Below are 25,401 nucleotides of genomic sequence, written 5' to 3'. Positions count from 1 at the left end.
AGTGAAACAAGTTTTCGGTGAATGGGTTATCCTTGATCTCTTATAACTCGGATCGGACCCATCCAGACTTTGACCCGTCAGTTCCCGCTTTTCAGCTCCTAGTCCAGATTCCATTCAAAGCAATCACGCAGCAGCTGTGCAGTGTTTCCATACAGCGGCGCCGCATAGAAAATCCCCTTCTCTTTCTCATCTTCACGGGGAAAAGAAAACCCACCGCCGATAACGATACCCAAATGTTGCTCCTCTCCGCCTCTCTCGCTTCTCCGGCGATCTCCGGTCGGCTTCGGCGACCCTTCCACTTAGCCTCTGCCGGAACCTCCCAGAACGAGTGGACGTCGCCAGAACGCCAGATCCTCTTCAGCCGTATAGCTCCCGTATACGACAACGTACGCTCTACCCTCTACATACGTCCCCACGCTCTACGTTATCCGAGTCTCTCCCGATTTTTTCGAGATTTTTCATTTCTTCCTGTGAGTCGGAAATGATAGAGGAGGATTACGCTTCTTGTTTTGCCTCAGCTGAACGATTGGCTGACCCTAGGTCAGCACCGTATCTGGAAGAGGATGTCCGTATCCTGGAGCGGGTAGGAGTACGCATAGATTTGTACGTATTTCCCTATTGTTTCCTGAATTTTTGGGAATTTTTTGAATTTATTTTTTATTTTTGCTTCTAGGGCGAAGAAGGGGGACTCGGTGCTTGACTTGTGCTGTGGGAGTGGGGATCTTGCGTTCCTTCTGTCTCAGAAGGTTGGGCCGCAGGGGAAGGTTACTCTCTCTCTCTCTCTTAGTGGGCTAATGTTGAGAGTCTTGGATATAGATGAAACTACTTTTATCTTAAAATTTCTGGATATTGAACTTGTTTATTGCTTTTTGAAGTGAACTTTGGGTATTAGTGTTGTTTTATTGGTTTGTAGTCCTTCATGTTAGTGATGAGTGGATAGTCTAGTGTTTGGCCTGCAAGCAGTATGTTCAGACTTCATAGTCCAATATGTTCTACTTCAGTGCACTTGTCACTTGATCAGTTTAATTTATGTCTGGAACTACTAAGACACGGACAAACCAGATTTTGCAATCATATTTTACACACATTATGTTCATGCAATGGGTATTGCGATATTAATGCTCATGATTGTGCAAATACTATTAGATTAGGTAGTTCCAAGCACAAGTTTGGACGTGCTATTTATTGTCTAGGTAGATGCTCTGTAATCAGTTATGCATAAAAGATTTTCTCCTGTTACTAGTTAATTGGTGCTTAGTCCACCACGATCCTACTGTTAAAATTAAGTGGGCCTATTTAACTGATGAAGCCAATGTGTTTTAATTTGATCTAAGAGTAATTCATCTAATGATTGGTTTACCATTTCCTATTTGTGTGGACCAAACTTGGAAATCTTTGGCACAAAGATTTAATGGACAAAGTCAAACCAAACAATGACTGCTTGGAGGCCCATTGTGGAGTTGCTAATCGTTTTTATTTTTTTGGCACATCACCAACTGCACATTGGCTGGCCTCCATTTGTTACCCTTGAGGCCCCCCCTGCCCACCGGGGAGTACACCCATCTTCAACCTTGCGGCAAGGGACGCCACCCATGGGTTTCAAATTTATGATGCTGTCAACTTGGTGACATTTTCTAATCTTAGCTTTTATGGTGTACCTAAATCTGACTGGGGTTCTTGCCATATTGTGGAGTAGCTAATTTAGCTTTTATGGTGTATAGAAATCTGATTGGGCTTCTTGCTTGATGTCTAAACTCCAAAGAACATTCAACCATGTCTATCTTTTCAAAGTTGTGCTACTGGTGTTGATTGAGTGTTGAAACTTTGATGTATCTTGACAAAGAGAACTTTTAAAAGGAAGCATGCCTCTTATGACTACAAATGTACATCTTTTCATTACTCAAAAATAATTTGATAATTAGGTGCTACAATATTCGTGGCCTAACTTATTGCGATTTTCTTGAATGGGCATTGTCTGGCTAGCTGTATGTGGCAAGCCTTTGGTATGTTCTCTGTAGGCAGGTTTAAGTCAGACTCTGGTCTAAATAACCTCCTTACCAAATGGCCAGGAAAATCAAGCCCGTTTGGCCTTCTACACCTGCCTGGAAGAACAGATCCGGGATAAAATTTAACTGATTTGGACAGCTCATTTGATCTTCTGGATTATGCCAAGCCAGGCCAAGAAATTATAGGAAACATGCAAATAAAAAAAAATCTTTTTAAATATTAAAAGATACAGTAACTGTGATTTCCTTGTGATATTATAAACTTTTCTTGATATACTTTCTGCGATATTTATGATCCACAACTTTTAGTTGTTGCTGAACCTTCTTTTGTTTTCTCTGATTTTGTTTTATGTTTATAGCAGTGTGACAAATATTGCGAGATTTATGAAATTCTCGCAAAAATATCGCGAGAAATTACCTAAATATTTTAAACTTTTATTGCTCGGGATATCTTCAAAATAACACAAGTTTTTTCTTAGAAACATAAATATCGCATTTTAAACCCGATATTTATGTTTTTATTGGCTCTTTATTGTTAAAAAAATATGTTTTTTATTTTCAAATTTTTTATTTATATTTATTTATCAAAATGTATTTTTATATTTTTAATTTAATTTTTTATTACCGATATTTTGACTAAAAAACTCTATATTTTCTAAAAAAGTGTATTTTTCATGAGTTTTGGCTGCTGATATTTTGCTGTTTTTAACTTTTGTCACTATGGTTTATAAATTGTTTTTTGAGACAAGCTGCAATTATTAGATGACACTGCGGGATTGTTGGAACAGCTTAAGTGTGTGTTGTGGCCAAGTCAATGAGCTTTTTGTGTTCACCAATTTGACATGCATTTAGGTTTAAATAGCAACAGTTTTTTGTCATATGGTTTCTTAATGCTTATCTTCAACAGTTATGTAACTTGCAAATTTACCGCTGTTGGTAATGCATTACGAACTAGGACCTATTATCACTTGTTTTCTGTTATCATGTACAGGTGACTGCCGTTGATTTTTCGAGGAATCAATTGTCAATTGCATCAACTAAGCAACAATTATTTTGGAAGAAATGCTTCAACAATATCGTGTGAGAATAATGATATTTGCTCACTGTTTTTCCCATATTTCTGTATACTAAATTGAGTTTTCCAATTCTCTTTCTGTCAATATACATTGTCTTGCATATTCGGTGATTGATACCTTCTGTATATAATTTTATTTTTTATATTCTTTCCTTTTTCTGCTATTTAAAGTCAAGTCTCTGCAGGATGTGCTACAGGCATAGGTTTACATACAGACTTCTGGATACATGTTTTTTATTAAAAAATAAGCTTGAAGAAATTTTCTAAATTATATCAATACATATAGACAATGTCGTAGACTACAAGGACCAACTTGCTACGATTTGCGGTATTAGTGGGAATTACTGAATTTTCTGCAACCTGTGGAAACTACTTTTAGTTCACGGTGGTCATGAGTTCAGAATTTGAAACTCCATGAAAATATAATGGTTTATAATTATTTTGAAGGAAATAAGTTGTTAGTGAATTGTAATATCACTACATCAAGAGAAACTTATGGAGCACTTGATGTATCCACCCAAAAGATGCATATATGACGTGATGTATGAGCTGAAGCCATTTGGTAGGCTGGAAAGTGTCATTGTCAAACCCAAGAGGGAAGCATCGTATTGCAGTTGGGTTCATCAGAGATGATATATTGGACACCCATGACTAGGACATATTGCTTCTAATATCAGAGTTTTGGGGACTTATACATGAATATCCAGATAGACCATTTTGGTCCACTTTTGGAAGATATCCATGTCCTACAAAAGAACATGCTACTGTTGACCCTGGACATGTTTCTTTGACATTCTATCTTCTTGTTCTTTGCTTTCTGGTGCTTATGTAACTTGTTTGTTTGTACTTGCTTTATGGAAGCTAAACTCAATGCATAAACATCTATGTTTTGTACCTCCATGTCCAAGTGTACAAACAAATCCCTAGAAGGAACAAATGTGGGAGCAATCTCTCTCTCTCTCTCTTATATATATATATATATATATAACCGTCCAGACTCCATATGGTGTGGACAGTGCTAGTTTTTGATGTTTCAAGCCATGCTTGGCAAATCTGACCCCACAGGTGTGTTTAACATGATCCACTTGCTGGGAATTGGCTATTGGATTGTGTTTTCCAATGAAAAAATATGATTTTATGAGTTTTTAATTTGATGAAACTCCGAGTCATCATTTTATTGAAGCCTTATAAAAACCTGCTCACATGTAATAAAGTAAAAACTAAGACCATCTGCACCCTCCTAACGTTAGGAGGAACTCATATATATTGTGTGTGTGTAAAATAAACAAGATGCATGTTGGAAGCATCACAGGCTAAGTCACACGGACTCGGCTATGAGGTCGACGCACCCGCATCGACAAGCCCCGACACGGGTGCGGCTTCAGACACGGGCGTAAACGGTCAACCAAGTGTCAGACTCGGTCAATGCACTGGGGCCGAGTCCGTCCACATTTTGGACTCGGTCAACTTTGACCGAGTCTATTTTTGTCCATTTTAGGGCAAAAGACGTATAAAAACTAAAAAAATGATCTTTTTATATATTTTTTAATATATATATATATATATAGCCGAGTCTTATTATTGTTATATATATATATATTTAAAAATATATATACATATATATAGCGGTGTCCCTGTGTCCAAAATTTTTGAAATTGCTCTACACCTGTGTCGCACACGTACCCGTACCCGTACCCGCACCCGCACCCGCACCCGCACCCATGTGACATAGATCACAGGTAGGTAGCAGATAGAAGCTTGTAAATTCTATGAGGACCATACTAAGGAAGCAAATTTTTGCTTCTAATGACTTCTACCCTAATAACAACTAATAAGCGCTTGAGCAGTTGAACCAGTATAAGGATTCAGATAACTTAGATCTGATATTGGAAGTCACTTGTGTCATTGTGTGATTGCCATTCTTATGTCTCATGAATACATTAAATTAACAATTCTACTGCCATTTCCACTTAAATTGAGCATATGTTTCATATTCTGGAGGGATATCATTGTGTATTTCATACCTTTCATTGTTTGTTAAGACGTAAAGAAATTGCTCTTTCAACCATCCGCATTCCTGTAGGTGGGTTGAAGGTGATGCACTTGATCTCCCATTTGAAGATGCATCCTTTGATGCTGTTATAATTGGATATGGACTCCGTAATTTGGTCGACAAATATAAAGCATTTAAGGAAATCTATCGAATCCTGAAAGAAGGTTCTTTTATCTGTCTCCCTTTGTTTTTCTTGCCGATATTATTTTTGTAGTGAATGCAAATTAATTTCATGTACAATGAGTTTCTTGCAGGTTCCAAGGTGTCCATTTTGGATTTTAACAAGAGCACAAATGCTACCGTTGATTTCATCCAGGTTAACAATCCACAACTTCCATTTCATTTAAATTGAATAAATTATAGTTGCAACAATTTTGTGTTGATTACTCAAGCTAGCCAAATCATGCTTCTTATCATAGTTGCCAAAATGGGAATAAAAAATGGGAAGTGGTACAGGAATCAGAATCAGGAAGCAGTCAATCTAAATTTTAAGTGGATTTGGAAAGCAGTAAGTGAATAGGTTGCAGTAGGGAGAATCATTCAGGAAGTGGTATAAGAAATTATGAGAAATACTGGTAAAATGATGGATGTAAGAAGACAACTTTTAAAGAATGAAGTTTCTTTGAAGAAAAAAGTATGTCATAATTAAGAAATGATGTCCACAATTGACAATTATATCGTCTTACTAGAAAAACTACTTAAGATCATTTAATAGGATAACTAAATAACACATACAATCAATAAAAATACAAAACCTTTAAAAACTACAAGTTCATAAGTTTATTTCGGAGTTTGGATACAAAGCAATGAAATAATAAATTTTTTTGCAATAATTGATGTGTAATTCATCACATATTACAATTCTAAGAAACTTCAACCAATCTTAACAATATAATCAACTATTATATGATACCTTTAAACAATAAGAAATGTACAAGAGTGGACAATTATATATATATATATATATATAACATCTAACAACATATAGCTAGTTATGTATTGCTAATACCTTCATAGGTATAAATATAGTAATTGTAATATAATAAAGCTGCATATAAGATAAATAAAAGCTACTAGGTTGCTGTGCAAAAAGTAATACAAATTAGGTTGATAAGCTATTTCTCCTCTGTTCAAGAATTCAACAATTTGAAGTTTTGAACAAATGTAGCTATATTATGAAACAATGAACAAATAACTGCAATTAAGAGAGCACAACAGTCCAACATGCATATAGAAAAACATATCAAACTAGATATGGTAATTTTAAAAAAATAAAAGGAACTGTTTTTGCAATCAAAACAGTAAGACTGAAGTCAAGAGTCATGTGCATTTATATTCTATATACTATGTAAATTTGTGCATTTATTTGAGATGACCAAGAGAAAAAGAGGGGCATGTGGTTGCATTAGACAAAATCATGCTACAAATGCTAAGGAACTAAAATTCCTATATATGAGGAATTGAATTCCTCAACTTGAGAATTATAATTCCAATGAAAATAAAAACTCAGCCATGAGAATCAGGATTTGTATCGCCCCGAAATTTAACCCAATTTTTTTTTAGGATTTTTTTTTTTAAAAGCGGAAACAACTAATAATTCCAGGGTTAAGCATTTCAGAACGGTACAGGAAGGTAAAAGCAAACCACACCATTTATTTCCACTTCAATAATAATAAAATCCAACATCAGAGTTTTCACATTGTGAGTCTTAAAACAAAAATCTCAATCTGAAAGAAAGCAGAACCGCCAGGGAACAATTAGATCAAGTCTTGGTCAGCGCCTCATCCCGCATCGCTCAGAGAACTACTCTTCTCCTGAAAATAATAAAAATTATAGGAATTAGACTACCACGTCTAAGTAGGAAAACTGTAATTATTCTTGCAAGTAGATCATGTGTCAAGTGTGATGTGGGTGCCGTGTTTGAATTTCAGTCTAAACATAAACACATAAGGAATTCGATGCAATAGCAATAATAGACATATATCTGAATAGAAAGGTAGATTATGTAACAGTTATACTTAAGCACACAAAAAAACATTTTATGCAACTACAACAATTAAGCAAGGTATTAAGCAATTAAAGCAGAACTTACACTAACATGAATAACATCCTTAATATGAATTCAATTAACTAATATATACACAGTTTAGGATGTCGTTTCATCATAAGCACCGAATATAAAGCATGATGAAAGAGTAAGCCATTATCTCTTTAATGATTCCAACACAGTGATACCTAACTGTTCTAGTTAATGTTTATCTTTTTTTATCCCGCGGGTACACACGGGCCAAGGCAACCATCACAGAAGAGAACGTTCGGGGGTATATTATTCAAGGTTGTTTTATTAACCCGAACATTCTAACTGTGACTGAAATCCCAAGGGAGCGGCCAGTGACCGAGAGAAACTCCCAAAGGCCAAAACCAAAACAGGATGCATCTCTAACTTCTGCAGAAGAACAAAGAACTACCACCTAGGACAAAATTGGTAGTCTGGGTCCCCCAACTCCGAGGACTAGGGACCAACGAGTCACTTTAGCTCGAAACAAAAAAAATTATGTCCTCGGAGTTTTGTACCACTTACCCTCTCCAAGGTAAGCCCGAATCTGAGTGAGTAAATCTTTTCATTTAGTTAACCCTTCAGGGTGTAGGGGCATTTTCCCAAACCCCGATACTATCACTGTAGTAGATTCCCAACCTTAGTCATTTTACCCAAGTGTATGAATCAATCCCATCATTTTCCATATTATTTTCATAAACTCACTCAGAGTGCTCCGGTGCCTTTAAACCGTTCAAGCACAAAAATTAATATTTAATTCTTCTTACCAATATAATTGAATCAAATCACGTACCTACATCAGGTACCTAACCTGTATCGCCCATTGAGCAGGGTTTCCCAAACAACCCCACTCCTAATAGAAAGGGATAACCTTGACTTACTTAATCATTTACCCATTTAGGTTACCACTAGATTATTTCCTTTCTATTCATAATGCTCCAAGGAAAAGAAATTCCCCTACTCGGAGTACGGGCAATATACAATGTTAATACCTCACATTTCTTGGGTATTTCTTACTCATTCTCTACATGAAGAGATCCAGGTATTATCTTAAGAATTCAAACTATCATTGGTGTACAACTGCTACTCTAAGGTAGAAATTGGAATGTAAGAGAACTTGCAGTTTTATGTGAAATCTAATAACAAAGACTGTAAAACCCATTCAGCTTATTGCAGTAATACAAACACAAGAAAGTTCGTGCACAAGAGAAGTGACAACTAGGTATTATTCAGTTAGCATACTGAAATTCTAAAATCAACATACCAAAACATAACATTTTTATGTGGATCGCAATACAGGCCGAAAATAATAAAGCTGTAAGCCCATTCTACCTATCTCTGTTATACATCTCAGGAAATTCAAGGTACTAGATCACCCAATCATTACAAGGTATATATTTTTTTTGAATAATTAAATATAGCATAGCATGTTGAGTTACACAAGAAATCAATAAATCCAAATAGACACTGTTCAGCCATCTTAATTTAAGTATCATTTAACATTACAGTTCACTAAAATACAGCATGTACAATAGCTATCGATTCAGCCAATTACCGTACTAAGTATAGCATAGCATGTTGAGTTACACAAGAAGCCAATAAATCCAACTAGACACTGTTCAGCCATATTAATTTAAGTATCATTTAACATTTCAGCTCATTAAATACAGTATGTTGTATTATGCTGAACAAAAACAACCAAAGAAAAAAAAAGAACAACCAACAGCTAAACATTCCTCCTAGGTGGGATCAGGATGACTAGGCTGGACCCAAAAACAACAGCAGCTATTTGTTAGGTTCTCCCACAAGTTAAATTAGTAAAATCAATAACCCTACACGTATCCATACACACAGTAGTAAGACATTAATGCTATCTGAAAAAAAAAATTTATTAATTGAAGGCATGCGGTATTCATTATTCAAATATCCAAAAGGAATGCAGCTATGATTCAACGCAATATCAGATCCTAAGTTGACACAGTCATGCACATTTTCAGACTTGGAAGGATTGAAGAAAAACCCACAGACCAAGGTCAAGAAAAACCTAGTTCAAACTAGGGTTTTTTGATAAAAAGAAAGGAGATAGATTTTTCCATCTAACTTTCGGTCAAAGTATCTAATCCGAGAATGAAGCAAAACACCCAATCGGTAAGAAAAACCCAGTTTCCCCCAATCTTCGATCTTATTGACTGTCCGGCAACCAAAACCCCCTTAAATCAGTCGTTTTGGGTTTTTGACAACCCACACCCCACTCAATCCATGATCGACCTGAAGAAAAATTAGAGAAACCCTACCATTTTTCGGTGAAGTTGTTGCGGCAGCTACGAGAGGGGTCGGTTGGCCTGGACAGCACCACCACCGGAGAGGTCGGTTGCGTCTCCTGACACGGCTTCAAACAGCAGGCCCGAGCTCGGGGGAGGGGAATCCGAGGGTTAGAGAGAGAAGAGAGAGAGAAAGGGGATGGCGAGAGAGAGGAAAGAGGGTTCGGGGTCCCTCCTTTGTAGGTGGGTGGCCTCCCGAAAAGGAAGGAGCTCCTCCTCCTCCCGGCGGCTGCGGTGTGCTCCCCCACCTCCCATCTCCTTACGTGTTAGGGTTCGGCTGAACCCTAACACCCGATATCTCAGGGGAGAGGGTTTTCCCCTCTCAAAAATTTTTATCGGGCAACCCATATCGGGTTGCCCCCCCTTATTAACCCCTCTTTTAATTTAACAGGGTGTGGGTCGGGTCCGGGTCCGACCCACGACCTGCGATGCCGGATCCGATTGCGGTTTGGATCCGGGTCGCATGAATAGCAGTGGATCCAGGAGTTGGATCCACTTGAGTCCAACAATGGTTTTAAAAAAAATATTATTATTACTTATTTATTTATATTGTATTACTAAAATACTCAATTATGCACATTTTTCTTTTGGATCCAATAACGGATCCCAGGCCCAAATCTACATAATTCTTTAAGTTTTAGTGTAAAATTTGTGGTTGTTACAGGATTCCCATGCATAGAAAAAGCAATTCCATACTGCTTTCAGTTTCCTCTTTTTGGGAATCACGATTCCCACCTTATAGTAGTGCTTCTGGTAACTATGCTTCTTATCTCACTAACCTATACATAGGAATCAACTTTTATTTAAAATAGTCCCAAAGAACAAAGTGTTATCTTGTTTGTTTATGTTCCAGTGGCACTGGTGTGGATTTTTTCCCTTCTAGTTTTTATTTTTTTTCCCTATGTTTTCTTGTGATTGATTCATATTACTCTTTTTTTTCTATTAAACAAATAAAAAAATAACTAAAATAAATAATAATAATAACAATAAATTCATTCAGGCACAAAGGGATGGTATATTCCTTGACTCACAAAACAGAACGAAAGGGACCTAAAAAGATCCTGTCGATTCATTCCTAGGTCCAATTTATATGTGATTGAATCCTGTGTATCAGACACAAGGTATGTATTTATTTGCATGTCCCCCAAGGCACGTGTAGAGAGGGAAATTGACTGTAACATCAGCGAATTCCAAATCGCTGATACATATGGATCCTTGACATACTGAAACGACTCGCGTTATTGGTATCAAACCAATAGCGATTCATACAGGCTAAATGTTCTAATCGATGAGTGGGCCAAAGAAACACTTTACATTTTAGAGAGTTATTTGTATCTGTATCAAAATGCTTATCCCTATCTACAAATTTCTCAAACCCCTACGCATTAGTCTTAGCCCTATTGAAAAATACTGGATTCTTATTCACAACGTTCCTATTTCGATAATTGAAACGGGCTTATAATTCTAAATTCTCTACGATGGTTAGGAGATAAAATATTTTCAGGAACAAGCAAATCATAATTGTTATTGTCCCCATTCACACATACTTCTCCGTGGCATGCAATCGAGCCATTAAAGTAATTCTCATCAATATGTTGTTTTGCTTGGTACACTCGATTAGTTTGGTGCTGAACCTTATGTGTCAATGAAATAACTATGGTTTGATACATAATCGAAATTCCATCCCATTTGGTAGACAAATGAACCGGTTCAATAATAAATATTTCCCTTTTTATCAATTCTGGAAGAGACAGATCCTTATGAATTAGCATTACATCTAGACTCATTTCTCCTCTTTCAATAGAGGATATAGCAATTTCACTCGGATCCAGAAGTAATATATCTTTATATTATTAGTCATTCTTTGATTAAAAGAATCACCCCATCGCAGTTGAAAAAGAAAATATTTTTTCATAAGGAAGTCTAGTTCTGCTTCCTTCTTGCTCTTGATTTTTTTTTCTTTCTGCGTTTCTTAATATCTGAACCTGTGGAATTTGCTCCAACAACTTTTTTTTTGGGTTTCTTGTATCTGATATAAGATTTCCTTGGTGCTGTCGTTCTTTCTCGTCTCGGTTCCAATTCTCTAATTCAAGATATTCTTATCTTTCTTTTTTATTATATTTGACCTTTGGATCTATATAAAGATCACTTATTTTATTTCCATTAAAATCAAATAGAAGCAATTTGATTGGTATGATCCACGGATTAGTCCTATATCGATCATAAGGTGGCACAAATTATGGTAAGAACCAAGGGTCCAGATTCGATATAGTACGATCTAACATTTGTTCATTCATTCCCATCCAATAAAAAAAGAACTCTTTTTGCTTTGTCTGGATTTCTTGATGAATTCTAATATAAAGATCTTTCTTATTGGTCCCAGTCTTAGTAGTTTTATTTTTATTAGTGAAAGCTCTGATATCCGTACTGGTCCTAGTCTCAATATCGTTTCTAGGGTCAAAATAGATGATTCTCAATTCAAAATATTTTCTATCTAGATTTTGATCTGTATCAATAATATATTTATCTTCTAGGCAATCATTAATAGTTATAACATAAAATGATTTGTATTTATGTGTATTGTAATTAGATAGAGATAAAATCTCTCCATGCCTGTTTACTTGTAATGGTGATCCATAAATATTGGAGTCTTTCACATATTCATAATTAATATATTTATATGATAAAAGATCATATCTGTAGTGTTTTTTCATTTTTTTTTGTGACTCAGACTCTTTAATAAGCCCAATTTATAAAAGTCCTTTCTCTCTGAATTAATTAATTGGTCTTTTTCTTCATATGAATCCAATTTTTGTAAGTCTTTATTTTTAATGGTACGATGCTGACTGACTTTATTTCTCCATTTTAGAGGTGCTAATCTAGTCCATTTGGCACAGAATAAATTGTATTGATAATGGTTCCTTAACCAACTTTTCCATTCATTCATTCATTCCAGAATTCCGCAGTTTATTGTGTTTTGATTCAGAATCAGATATTCCTCGTGTATGGAAATAGTTATGGAAATAGTCTTTTATTCTATCCTTAATAAAAGGATATGTTCAGTAGTATTGAAATATGAATTCTGACTTATATTTGTTACTAACTTGGGTTTGCAATAATTTGTAAAACACATAGGCTTAGGACAAAGAAGATAAGTTGCAATAAATCGGTGAATGACTATTACTACCTATGTCACATGGGTGCGGGTGCGGGCCGGGAGTTCCCCTCGGTGCGGGTCCCATTTCATAGGGCAAAAAAGTTGTCGGGTTCCCGACGAGCTTCCAGGTACCCAGCCAGCTCGATTTGGGTCGGGCTGAAGCCTCAGTTTGAGAACCATGCTTGAAAAAAGTTGGGTCGGGGCCAACCTGATAAGATATCGTGTCGGGCTCTTATGGACCCATTAAACTGAAAAAAAAAAAACTTTAGTCCCATCATCTTTTAGGTTGTATTATGGGTTATGAATAATAAAGTTCAAAACCCGATCCATTAAAAATGATGAAATTTTTGTTAATGAAAAGGTCATGTTTTTATAACACCTAAGAGCTCCTCACCTTTCACTTCGCGACTGTTCTCGTGAGGTTTTGTTAATGCATGGAAACACGGTGCATCATTACAAAGCATTTCCATTTAATACTCTCTCTCTCTCATTTAATGTTTAAGTCTCTCTCTCTCTCTCCCATCAATGTGTCATTAATGTTTTCTTTAAAAAGAAGAAAGGTGAATAAGGTTTTCTTGCAATATAAGCTAAAGCCTAAAGGTGAATAAGTTTAGTCCAATATCGCTCAGTGAAGGGAAGCAAGCCCCGATACAATAGTATAAATATGTGTGTCGCGTCTCTCTTATCCAGTCCATAATGGGTGGGCTTACCTACCATAACCTGAGCCCATTTTAGGATAAATATATAAGATTTTTTTTTAAATTACGCAGCCTATTTCATAGGGAAATTTAAAAAAGAAAAATCCAAAAAATGGACCGAAATGACCCTGGGTGTGCGGTCAGCGCACCCAGGGTTAGGTTGACCGCACCCGCGTCGAGTCGCGTCGATGCTGGTGCGACACTCTGCTAGCCGAATCCCTGTGACATAGATTACTACTAATAGTAGTAGTATAAGTAGAAAGAGATTTTATAGTTGAAATGAAGGGAATTATATTTGGATTTGTTTCATTGGAAGCAAGAGGTTTTAAGTTGAGTAAGAGTAAGACAGAATACATGGAATGTCGGTTTAGTAAGCAACGAAGTAGTGATGGGAGTGTAGTGAAGCTTGTGTAATGAAAAAGAGGCGGAAGCACCAATAGAGCAAAAGTCACTCTTTAAGAGTGACCACTAGAGCCACGAACACAAACACCAAATGTGCACACACAAAACTCTCAAATATAGAAAATGACTTAAAGTCATAAGTTGGATATTATTGAAGAAGGGAAGAAAAGGGTGAAAAACCCATGCTTACAAGAGGAGAAAACCTCCTCTATTTATAGAGGAGGGAGGCTCTAAGAAGGGACCACAAGGGGGCTCCCTTGTAGACGTTGGGAGCCCCAACGGTCAGAAATCTGACTGTTGGGGCCCCAACGACTACAAGAGTGGGGCCCCTTGTGGTCTTACAAAAAGACAAAATAAAAAAAGGAAAAAAGTAAAAAGGAAAAAGGAAAAAAGAAAAAAGTAAAAAACAAAAAATACATTGGCTGTTTTACAAGAATACCCCTATCGGGTATTTCACTAAAAGAGAAACAGTATATACTTATATATATATACGGATGTATATATATAAGTATATGTATATATATATACATATTTTAACGCGCCCCCTCAAACTTTACGGGGAGAAGACCGAAAGTTTGCTAAGGAGAAACATAAATCGTGGAGTTGGGAGCACCTTGGTGAAGAAGTCAGCTAGTTGATACTCTGAAGTAACATATGGTAATGAGATAGTCCCTCTGAGGTATTCGTCTCGAACATAATGGCAATCCATTTCGATATGCTTGGTCCGCTCATGAAAAGTGTGATTGTTGGCAATGTATATCGCATTTTTGTTATCACAGCAGAGCTTGGTGGGAGTGGAAATGGGAACGCCCATGTCAGCAAGGAGACTTCTGAGCCATACGATTTCCATAATTGTCATTGCCATGGCCCGATACTCAGCTTCAGTGGATGACAGTGAAACCTTTTGCTGCTTCTTGCATCTCCACGAAATGAGGGATTCACCTAAAAAAATACAAAGACCCGTTATTGAGATACGATCATTGGGATTTCCTCCCCAGTCAGCATTAGTAAAAGCAGTTAAGTCAAGAGATGAGGAAGATGATAAGAAGAGTCCCTTGGATATAGTATTTTTGATATATCGCACAATCCTCATTACGGCTGCCATATGAACCGAAGTAGGTGCATGCTGAAACTGACTTGCTGCATGAACCACATGAGCTATGTCTGGACGTGTGATGGATAGATAGGTGAGAGATCCAATTAATTGACGATAGGGGGTTGGATCATCAAGAAGAACACCATCTCCAAGTCTCAGTTTTGCATTAATAACTTCGGGAGTCTCAACTTTCTTTTCATCAGATATTCCTGATTTGGTACAAATTTCTGCAGCTAATTTCATTTGAGATAGGATGTATCCACGCGGGGAATAAGCCACTTCAATCCCTAAAAAATATCTCAAATAACCAAGGTCAGACATGTCAAAAGTTTCTTTTAACATAGACTTTACATCATTTACTCCCTTTTTGTCACTTCCAGTAATGATCATATCATCAACATACAGTAGAAGCATAATAATGGAGTCACCTGTCCTTTTAACAAAAAGAACAGTGTCAGTATAGCAAGAAGAAAATCCTAAATTGATTAATACGTTACTAAACCTATCATACCAAGCTTTAGGAGCTTGCTTAAGTCCATATAAAGCCTTTTTTAATTTCAAAATTTTTCCATTTAAGTTCATACCTGGAGGTGGTTTCATATAAACTTCTTCATTTAAATTACCATTCAAAAATGCATTTTTGACATCAAGTTGAAAAATAGGCCATTTTTTAACTGAGGCTATAGCAATAAGAGTTCGAACACTAGTCATTCGAGCAACCGGGGCAAAAGTTTCATCATAATCTACCCCATACTCTTGGGCATATCCCTTGGCAACTAACCTAGCCTTATATCTTTCCAATGAACCATCACTCTTAGTTTTAACTTTAAAAACCCATCTACATCCAATGGGTTTCTTGCCATTGGGAGGATCAATGATTTCCCAAGTTTGTGCCTTTTTAAGAGCATTAAGTTCTAGTTCCATAGCTTCGTTCCAATGAGCATATTGCTTAGCATCATTGTAATGAGATGGTTCATGAAACGAGTGAAGAGCAAGAAGGCATGCTCGAAAGTTAGGAGAAAAGGAATCATACGAAACAAATCTATTTGGTATTTTGGAAATCCGATTTGATCTTCTTTGAGAGGTCTCTTCGATTGACTCACCTTGGGAAAATTTTTCAAGGGCACAAGGAGGATTTCTTTCATTCCTTCTAGAGTAGACTTGAATTTGTCTTGAAACATTTTCTTCTAAGTTGATCATCACTTGGATGTTCAAAAAGATCTTCACTAAGGGATTCACTAGGATCAATATGATCATCTATGATGTTTTCTTGAGGCAACAAGTCAAATAGAAAGGAATAATCAATATTTTCATTTGGTTGGTGAAAAAACCATTTTCCTCTTCAAGGAATGTTACATCTTTAGAGATATAAAGTTTGTTCTTAAGTATGTCAAAACATCGATAACCTTTTTGTTTTTCGTCATATCCCAAAAAGATACATTCAATAGCCCCAGGAGAAAGTTTATCATTTTTGTGAGTTAGAACAAAACATTTACATCAAAAAATTCTTAGTCTTTTATAATCGGGAGACATATTGTAAAGTTTTTCAAATGGAGAAAGATTTTTCAAAGAGGATGAAAGAGTTCTATTGATAAGATATGTAGAGGTTAGAACCGCTTCGGCTCAAAAGGATTTTGGAATATTTCTTGAAATTAATAATGTTCTTGTAGTTTCTATTATGTGTCTATGCTTTCTTTCCGCAAGACCATTTTGTTGCGGAGTGTTGGGGCAAGAACGTTGGTGACAAATTCCATTTTCTTTTAAATAGCTTTGAAAATCATTGGACATATATTCGCCTCCCGAATTGGACCTAAGAATAGATAGATTTCCCAAAAATTGATTTTTGACCATTGCATGAAATTCTTTAAAGAAGGAGAAAACTTCGGATTTGCGACTTAGGAAATAAATCTACGTAAATCGAGTGAAGTCATCTATAAAGACCACGTAATACGAAAAACCTCCTTTAGACAAAATAGGGGAAGGTCCCCACACATCAGAATGAATAAGTTCAAATGGCCGAGTGGTAAAGTAACTTCTTTGAGGAAATGGAGTAGCTTTAGATTTCCCAAAAATGCAATCTTTACAAGTCATGTAATTGTCTTTACAAGTATTGTTCAAAAACAGAAAAAGAGACATTTTTACAAAATTTGGATGGCCAAGTCTCTCATGCCATATTCCAATACTTTTGTCTTTTACAAGATTGCAAGATGACTTAGATGGAAGAGTCAAAAAATCCATAAAGTAGAGGTCACCCCTTCTATGGCCTTGCCCAATCAGCTTCTGACTGGAGATCCTGCACGGTGCAATCTTTAGGTGAGAAAGAGACTTGGCATCCATGATCGGTGATTTGAGAAACGGAAAAAAGGTTTAAATTAATTTTAGGAACGATTCTTACTTTAGGAACGAAAAAGTTTTTAAAGTCAAGTGTTCCAATACTTTCAATTTTTAATGATGTACCATCGGCCGTTGAAACACAAGAGGATATGGGTTCGGAAAAAACATTTGAAAGAGAGTTTTTATGAGATGTCATATGAAAAGAAGCACCGGAGTCTAGTATCCACATACCTGGAGGTGATGAAGAGTAGGCGATGGCGGCTCTGGATGTTGAAGGAGAAGTCTTGAGAAGATGTTGGAGAACTTCGGAGATGTGATTTAGAGTTTCTTTGATATCTCCTTCTTTGGTACTTTCTTCCTTCTTTGGAGAATTTTCCCCAACCGCGGCTACCTTTCCTTTGAGTTTTGGACAAGCCGGTCTAATGTGTCCCGGTTCATTACAATAATGACATATTATTCCCTTTCTAGGCCCATTACTATTTTTGTTAAAATAGGGAGGTCTATATGCTTTAACATTCGATCCGGGCCTAGTAACGACCAAAACTTCATCACTATTAATGCTCAAGCCAAGTCGAGTTTCTTCTTGACATATCTCGGCAAGGGCATCTTCAATAGGTAGGGCTTTGCTTCTATGGAGAAGAGATGCCCTTACTTGTTCAAATTCCGGGCGAAGACCATGAAGAAATTGGAAAAAATGTTCCTTTTCAATTTGCTCCCTTCTTAATTCAATATCTTCCGGAGCCACCCATTTAGGCTCAAGAAGAGCAAGTTCATCCCAAAGAGGAGTTAGAGAGCTAAAATAGTCCCGGACACTCATATCCATTTGTTTAGTGCAACGGATTTTTTCTTGACAAAAAAATTATCGAGCAAGATCCTTTTGGGTATACATACCCTTAAGGAAAAACCAAGTCTCATTGGCCCTTCTAAATTTGGCAATATTAGCACAATTTTTAAGATCTACATTATTCATAAACCATGCCAAAATTTTGGCATGGTTACTTTCCCAATCCTCAATTTTGGATTGATGATCATTAATAGCTTTGATGCGCTCATCGCCATCTAAAGCTTTTTCAACTTCATTTTCGATTTTGGTGAGAACAAGAGAGGGTTCGGGAGTAGTTCCTATAACAAAACCCCAAAGTTTCTTACCTCTAAGATGATTTTCCATAGCGGAGGCCCACATGAGATAGTTGGACCCATTTAGCTTAAAAGAAAGCTCCACTTTAGAGTCACGTTCCATCGGCACCAACAAGTCCTTCCTTTCTTCAAAAATTGAGATGCACACGTTCCAAAGAAAAGCCCAATCACCAACTGAGCTCTGATACCATGTAATGAAAAAGAGGCGGAAGCACCAATAGAGCAAAAGTCAATCTTTAAGAGTGACCACTAGAGCCACGAACACAAACACCAAATGTGCACACACAAAACTCTCAAATATAGAAAATGACTTAAAGTCATAAGTTGGATATTATTGAAGAAGGGAAGAAAAGGGTGAAAAACCCATGCTTACAAGAAGAGAAAACCTCCTCTATTTATAGAGGAGGGAGGCTCTAAGAAGGGACCACAAGGGGGCTCCCTTGTAGACGTTGGGAGCCCCAACGGTCAGAAATCTGACCGTTGGGGCCCCAACGACTACAAGAGTGGGGCCCCTTGTGGTCTTACAAAAAGACAAAATAAAAAAAGGAAAAAAGTAAAAAGGAAAAAGGGAAAAAGAAAAAAGTAAAAAACAAAAAATACATTGGCTGTTTTACAAGAATACCCTTATCGGGTATTTCACTAAAAGAGAAAAAGTATATATATACATATATGTATATATATACTTATATATATACATCCACGGATGTATATATATAAGTATATGTATATATATATATATACATACATATTTTAACAGCTTGGTGAGCAAGAAATACCGGTGGATGATTGTCTCAAATATTTGGGATCTATCATTCAAAAGTATGGAGAAATTGATGGAGATGTAAATCATAGGATAAAGGTTGGGTGGATGAAATGAAAAAGTGCAACTGGAGTGTTGTGCGATCGTAGAATGCCATTGCGGTTGAAGGGAAAGTTTTATAGGATGACTATTAGGCCCGCTTTACTATATGGTACGGAATGTTGGGCTGCTAAGAGACATCATATTCAAAAAATGAGTGTAGCTGAGATGCGTATGCTGAGATGGATGTGTGGAAATACAATAAAAGATAAGATTCGGAACGAGGAGATACGTAAGAAGGTAGGCGTTGCACCCATTGAAAATAAGATGAGAGAGAATCGTTTACGATGGTTTGGACATATTCGACGAAGGCCTAATGATGCTCCAGTTAGAAGGATGGAGAAATGGGAAAATATATTAGTTAAAAGAGGTCGGGGTAGGCCTAGGAAGACATGGATGGAGGTGATAGGAAAGGATATGAATGCTTTGAACCTCACCGAGGACATGGCATTGGATAGAAATGATTGGAGGAGAAGGATTCATGTGGAAGACCCAAAATGATTTTCTTTTTTTGGTTCATATCGCCGACCCCAATTGTTTTGGGATGAAGGCGTAGTTGTTGTTGTTGTTCATTAGTATCCTTTTCTTTTGTTTCGTCATTGTAAGTGTATCTATTTAGAATTTTTTTTGTTGAGTCACGAAAAAATTGTACATTGATCTTGTAAATGTTAGTGATATATAGAAGGATACCCATGTATATTCTTTCAATGAAAGATTTCATGAAAGAGTTCCATTTAGGAATTAATCAGGCGCTTCTTTTTTTTAGATATTTGCCAAATATATTTTTGTGATTCTGTTATTTTTTTTTTCTTGTCTTTCATAATCTTTTCTACTTGATCCCGGATTTTGATTGTCTTATTAGCCAGAGCATTAATTTTTCTTTCTGTCAGTGAATCGTTTGCCCAATCTCTAGACCCAATTCTAATGGGTGATTCATGGATGATCCTATTACTTATTTTGGAATCTTTATTATTTGGAATTGGGTCAAAGACTCGCATCAATCTAAAAAAGAAAATGACTTGATTTTATAAATAGAACTATTTTGATAACCCATCTTATTTTTTCTTTGAAAATCTCTAGAAAACCTTTTATGTTGTCTTTTAGAAATTTTAAAATGAAAAAACCTTTCTTTTTTACGTTTCTATTTTTTTTCGAGTGTTTTATGAATGGGTTAAAAAAAGAAAGGGTTTTTTCGGGGAGAGCCAAAGGGCAGTTCTGTTTCCACCCCCCGACCATTAAAAAACAGATTTTTTTTTTTGTTTTTTTCTTAGATCCCTATGATGGGATCATAGCTTAGATCTACGCCAAGGTTTCAGAGAGAAAGGAAATAGGATTTTTATCTGAATACCGTCTGTTAACCAGTCTTTTGGAAATTCTGTTTTCGATAATTGAACACCGTTATATGTGCATTTGACATGCATTTCCCTACTCCATTCCTTAAAATCTTCATACCACTCGGGGAATTGAAATAATAACATACGACCAATATTTTTAACTATTATCAATGAAGGTAATACAATGTATTTTCGAAGAATCGAGTGGGTTACTAATAGGGAACTCCTTACTGCTTGAGCAAATGGAATAGTATCCCAAGCTTCTACTATTGCTATCCGTTCATCTTCCTGTATTTTATCCTCTTTTCTTTTATACTCTCTTTTTTCTTCATGTTCTTCCTCTTTTGCCCCTTTGCCCGCATAATCAGACACTTTTATTTTTAATTTTAGGCTTTTCTCCTCCATCCAATTCCTAAAAATTAGGTTATCATCCTTGAGATATCAAAAGAAAACAAAGGTGTTTTGTCTATTTTGTCCAAAAAAAGGGGGGAATGTACATCTCTTTGAAACATTTCCCACGTCACTGTTTTACGTCTTTGAGCCCGCATCGACCCTTTGATTATATCTACGAAAAGATTGAGCAATATAATAGAGAAGTAAAGATTGTGAACATTGGCACCGTACTTCAAGTGAGCGATGGTATTGTTCGTATTCATGGTCTTGATGAAGTAATGGCAAGTGAATTAGTAGAATTTGAAGAGGGTACAATAGGTATTGCTCCGAATTTGGAATCAAATAATGTTTGCGTATATTAATGGGTGACGACTTGATGATACAAGAGGGTAGTTCTGTAAAAGCAATAGGACGAATTGCTCAGATACCGGTGAGTAAGGCTTATTTGGGTTGTGTTATAAATGCCCTAGCTAAACCTATTGATGGGAGGGGTAAAATTTTAGCTTCCGAATATCGGTTAATTGAGTCTCCCGCTCCATGTAGTATTTCGAGACGTTCCGTATATGAGCCTCTTCAAACAAGGCTTATTGCTATTGATTTGATGATTCCTATAGGATGCGGTTAGTGAGAATTAATTATTGGAGACAGACAAACCGGTAAAACAACAGTAGCTACAAATACTATTATCAATCAAAAAGGTCAAAATGTAATATGCATTTATGTAGCTATTGGTCAAAAAGCATCTTTCGTGGCTCAGGTAGTGACTACTTTCCAGAAACGGGGAGTGATGGAATACACTATTGTGGTTGCGGAAACGGTGGATTCACCTGCTACATTACAATACCTTGCTCCTTATACAGGAGCCGCTTTGGTTGAATATTTTATGTACTGTGAACGACATACCTTAATAATTTATGATGATCTTTCCAAACAGGCACAAGCTTATCGCCAAATGTCTCTTCTATTAAGAAGACCACCCGATCGCGAAGTTTATTCATGAGACATTTTTTATTTGCATTCTCACCTTTTGGAAAGAGCCGCTAAACCAGGTTCTCGTTTAGGCGAAGGAAGTATGACTGCTTTACCAATAGTTGAGACTCAATCTGGGGATGTTTCGGCTTATATTCCCACTAATGTAATTTCCATTACAGATGGACAAATCTTCTTGTCTGCGGATTTATTCAATTCTAGAATCCGTCCAGCTATTAATGTGGGTATTTCCATCTCCAGAGTAGGATCCGCAACTCAAATTAAAGCCATGAAACAAGTAGCCGGCAAATCAAAATTAGAATTAGCTCAATTTGCAGAGTTAGAAGCCTTTGCATAATTCGCTTCCGACCTAGATAAAGCTACTTAGAATCAATTGGCAAGAGGTCAACGATTACGGGAGTTGCTCAAACAATCCCAATCATCACCTCTTGCGGTAGACAAACAGATTGATTGCTTGACATTGACCTCAAAATGTGATAAAATTTGGGTTGACTTTTACCAATTTGGTTTATGTCCTTGATGTTGATTGGTTATTCAAATTTTTGCTTGAACTGCTGTAAACACGATGTTATTGGCATCATGGGTTAGTGGTAGGGGCTCTGTCTTGTCAAGTCACTAAGTGCCTGGGCCAAGATAACCAAAATTTAGCCATGTTGAAGTGTGGATCATTGAGGGCAATGGATTGAGCAAGTTGAGAGAAAGAGGGAAGCATCTAAGGAGGGGTTCTATCTTGTTAGCATCACTTGTATATGCTACGGACATCAAGAGAGATGGATATGCTGGAGCTTTCAAAGGGGCAGATGGGAGCTTGAAGTGACCTAGAGCTTGAAGCAATGCTGAAAATGTGGTGGTGTAAAATTTAGTTGGGAGCACTGGAAGAGAGTTAACTAGGTGGGAGGAGTCAATACTGAATATTCACATTTTCTATTTGGAAAATCATGAGAAGGTAAAATATAACCCACCCATCTGTAGTTTACGAACAGTCCAACAGAACATATTTCATGTTAAACTAATATAAGAGATGGTACTTTGTCCATGTTATTTGTGGTTATTCACAACGGAAAACAAGATTATTAGGACTTTGTTTCTTAATTTATTCACGATATTTTACCTCTACTGTCCTTGAGCTTTTCAAAGTATCTATTTGGGTTTTTGGCTTGATAATGTCTTGCCAAAAGATGGTCAAAGTGCATTGCCTGTCACTTTATCAAGACATTTTTATGAGATCAATGCCTACTATTAACATCATTTGATCATCATGGTAGTACTACTGCAGCAAAGAATAACAATAATAATTACATTAGTAATGACTTGGTGCCTTTTTGAGGCCTGTTTTGAAATCGAATTAGGTTGTATTTTTCCTTGGAACAATTGAGTAAATTCAAAATTTGAAATTAGTGTTCTTGAACTGGTAGGAGCGCTGAGATTGTGCGAGATTATGCGAGTAAAAGATACGAATATAAAAGTCTTGTTTCTTGTTTGAAGGGATTGCTCATAGACAATGTTGTTGTGCCTGTGGGAAGTGGATATGGACTTGGCAAGGAATACGCATACTTGAAAAGTTCAATTGCGGAGTTCTTAACAGGTTGGTCTCCTCCTCTCCTATTGACGTTTTTTATGATTTTTCCCTCTCTTCTAATTAACTATGAGATTATTGCAATTATTTACCTGAGATAAATCTAATTATTATTATTATTATTTGGTGATGCTCCTGATAGCTCGTGGTTCCCCATGCTAACAATAAAATCTCTGCTTTAAAAGAATAGACTGGATTATCGAAATTGTTTACAATCCTTTTGTGACTTTCATATACTTGTATTTTATTCAATCTGTGAGCAATTTAGACTTATGTCACAGGAAGAGAACAAGAGGAAATGGCAGAGGAAGTTGGATTTTCAAATGTCAAGCACTATGAGATTAGTGGAGGTCTCATGGGAAATTTAGTGGCCACCCGCTAACAGTAAAGCACCGAGTACATGCACCATTTTTTGCTTTAAGAAACACTGAGAGAGAGAGAGAGAGAGAGAGAGAGAGAGAGAGAGAGAGAGAGAGAGAGAGAGAGAGTTTAAAACCTCGAGTTTAACTTTTCTATCAAATTCTCTGCAATATCTTGATGGAATCATCCGTTCATTAGTCAATGCTTGAAGAAAATTATGAAAATCAGAGAAATATTAGTTACAAAATTGTACCCTTGAAAAACTAATGTAATGATTGATTAAGGAAAATTTATTTATATTTTCTAATCATCCGTACATTTGAGAAGCAATTATCTTCTTTAGTGGTCTAAACAATTTGGCTATTCTATGATTATGGGATATTTTCAAATACCCACCAAAGCTTTTGGCCTAATTCATATGCACACCGAACATTTGGTGATTTTCAATTTCCTACCAAAATTTTTGCTTGGGTTAATCAAATCACACCTAAATTAGTTACCATTAAAATTTCTGTTACTTATCTCTTAAGATGACCAATCTATCCATGATATCTTTTCCCATTGGCAAACCATTGGTATAAGGAAAATCGTCCCTCTCTCTCTCTGTTGTCTTCTATACGTCTTCAGATCATTTGAATGCCTTCTTAAAACAGAACGAAGATCGTCTCAAAAGAAAAGTGGGATGACTTCTTCAGCATGGTTTGGAAGGTATATTCTGCTGCCTTCAGGATGAATACCGTTTTATTCATCCCTTGAGTGATCTCGGTAGCTAAGTATATCAATATTAGGCATACCTGAGATAAGTCATTTAAAGTTTTCATTTTGAATATCTTTTAAACCTATCCTCGTAGCATAAACCGAAACTACACCAAGATTTATTAGCAATTGCATACTTGAAAGTAAAAAGTCTAAGAAAAAAACGGCACCCACATTGATAGGTAGTTTTTCTTTCTCAGTAAATGATTAACACAGATGCAGACTGTTTTCATCACCAACCCCATGTAAACACTAATATGAAAAGAATAAGCACCAAAAGGTAAAAGACTATTTTTTGCCCAAGCACGATAAGAAACGCTCATACAATTTATTATAGGGGTGTTAATAAATTCAAATTATATGAGTCAAGTCCCTAACCCAGATATTTGATTTAACGTTCGAAAATCTTTGGTGGGTAAAAACTCAAAAGTTTGGTGGACATATGAATTAGACCCAATGTTTTGGTGGGCATATGAAAACTTCCCTATAATTTTCCCATGTAACTAGGGAAGAAAGTCGGACAACAATTAGTTCTTAAATAAAGCTTTGATATGATTAAGGGGCATATGATCAATGACCCCACTAAACTCGGGAAAAGTACCATGGTTACCAAGGAGTGAAATTGATACGGGAACGCGTGAAGCGGAAGCGAGGAAGGGGTGTTAAAAAGTAGTGTGAAGCGGGAAGCAGGATTTGTTTTGGAAGCGTGTTAGAAGCGAAAAAGAAAAACGTGAAGAAAATGAGTGGGAAGTGAGGGGAAAGCAAAAACAAACAAACAAACAAACGAGGAAGCGATTT

At 36.5% G+C, this 25,401-nt stretch overlaps 1 protein-coding gene across 1 annotated transcript; it reads left to right on the top strand.

Annotated features, from left to right (window-relative positions):
• Positions 1-202: 202 nt before the first annotated feature.
• Positions 203-24,154, top strand: LOC149832204 (2-phytyl-1,4-beta-naphthoquinone methyltransferase, chloroplastic-like). Its single transcript, XM_090014362.1, has 8 exons — positions 203-386; positions 519-583; positions 674-764; positions 2,998-3,086; positions 5,165-5,298; positions 5,389-5,450; positions 23,397-23,496; positions 23,769-24,154. The coding sequence occupies exons 1-8, from the start codon at positions 234-236 to the stop codon at positions 23,867-23,869; spliced, it is 795 nt and encodes a 264-aa protein (XP_089870488.1). The 5' UTR covers positions 203-233; the 3' UTR covers positions 23,870-24,154.
• Positions 24,155-25,401: the final 1,247 nt, after the last annotated feature.

This window comes from Nuphar pumila, chromosome 7 (genome assembly GCF_984573655.1).
Source record: "Nuphar pumila chromosome 7, dmNupPumi1.hap1.1, whole genome shotgun sequence".
NCBI lineage: Eukaryota > Viridiplantae > Streptophyta > Magnoliopsida > Nymphaeales > Nymphaeaceae > Nuphar > Nuphar pumila.
This window is presented reverse-complemented; position numbering and strand designations above follow the sequence as displayed.

What these genes read in the sequence shown, in the direction of transcription:
- LOC149832204 (XM_090014362.1), top strand. Translation starts at nt 234, where the DNA reads ATGTTGCTCCTCTCCGCCTCTCTCGCTTCTCCGGCGATCTCCGGTCGG. An exon ending in CTATCGAATCCTGAAAGAAG is followed by an intron (nt 5,299 to 5,388) that starts GTTCTTTTATCT and finishes AGTTTCTTGCAG; the next exon opens with GTTCCAAGGTGTCCATTTTG. An exon ending in AATTGCGGAGTTCTTAACAG is followed by an intron (nt 23,497 to 23,768) that starts GTTGGTCTCCTC and finishes CTTATGTCACAG; the next exon opens with GAAGAGAACAAGAGGAAATG.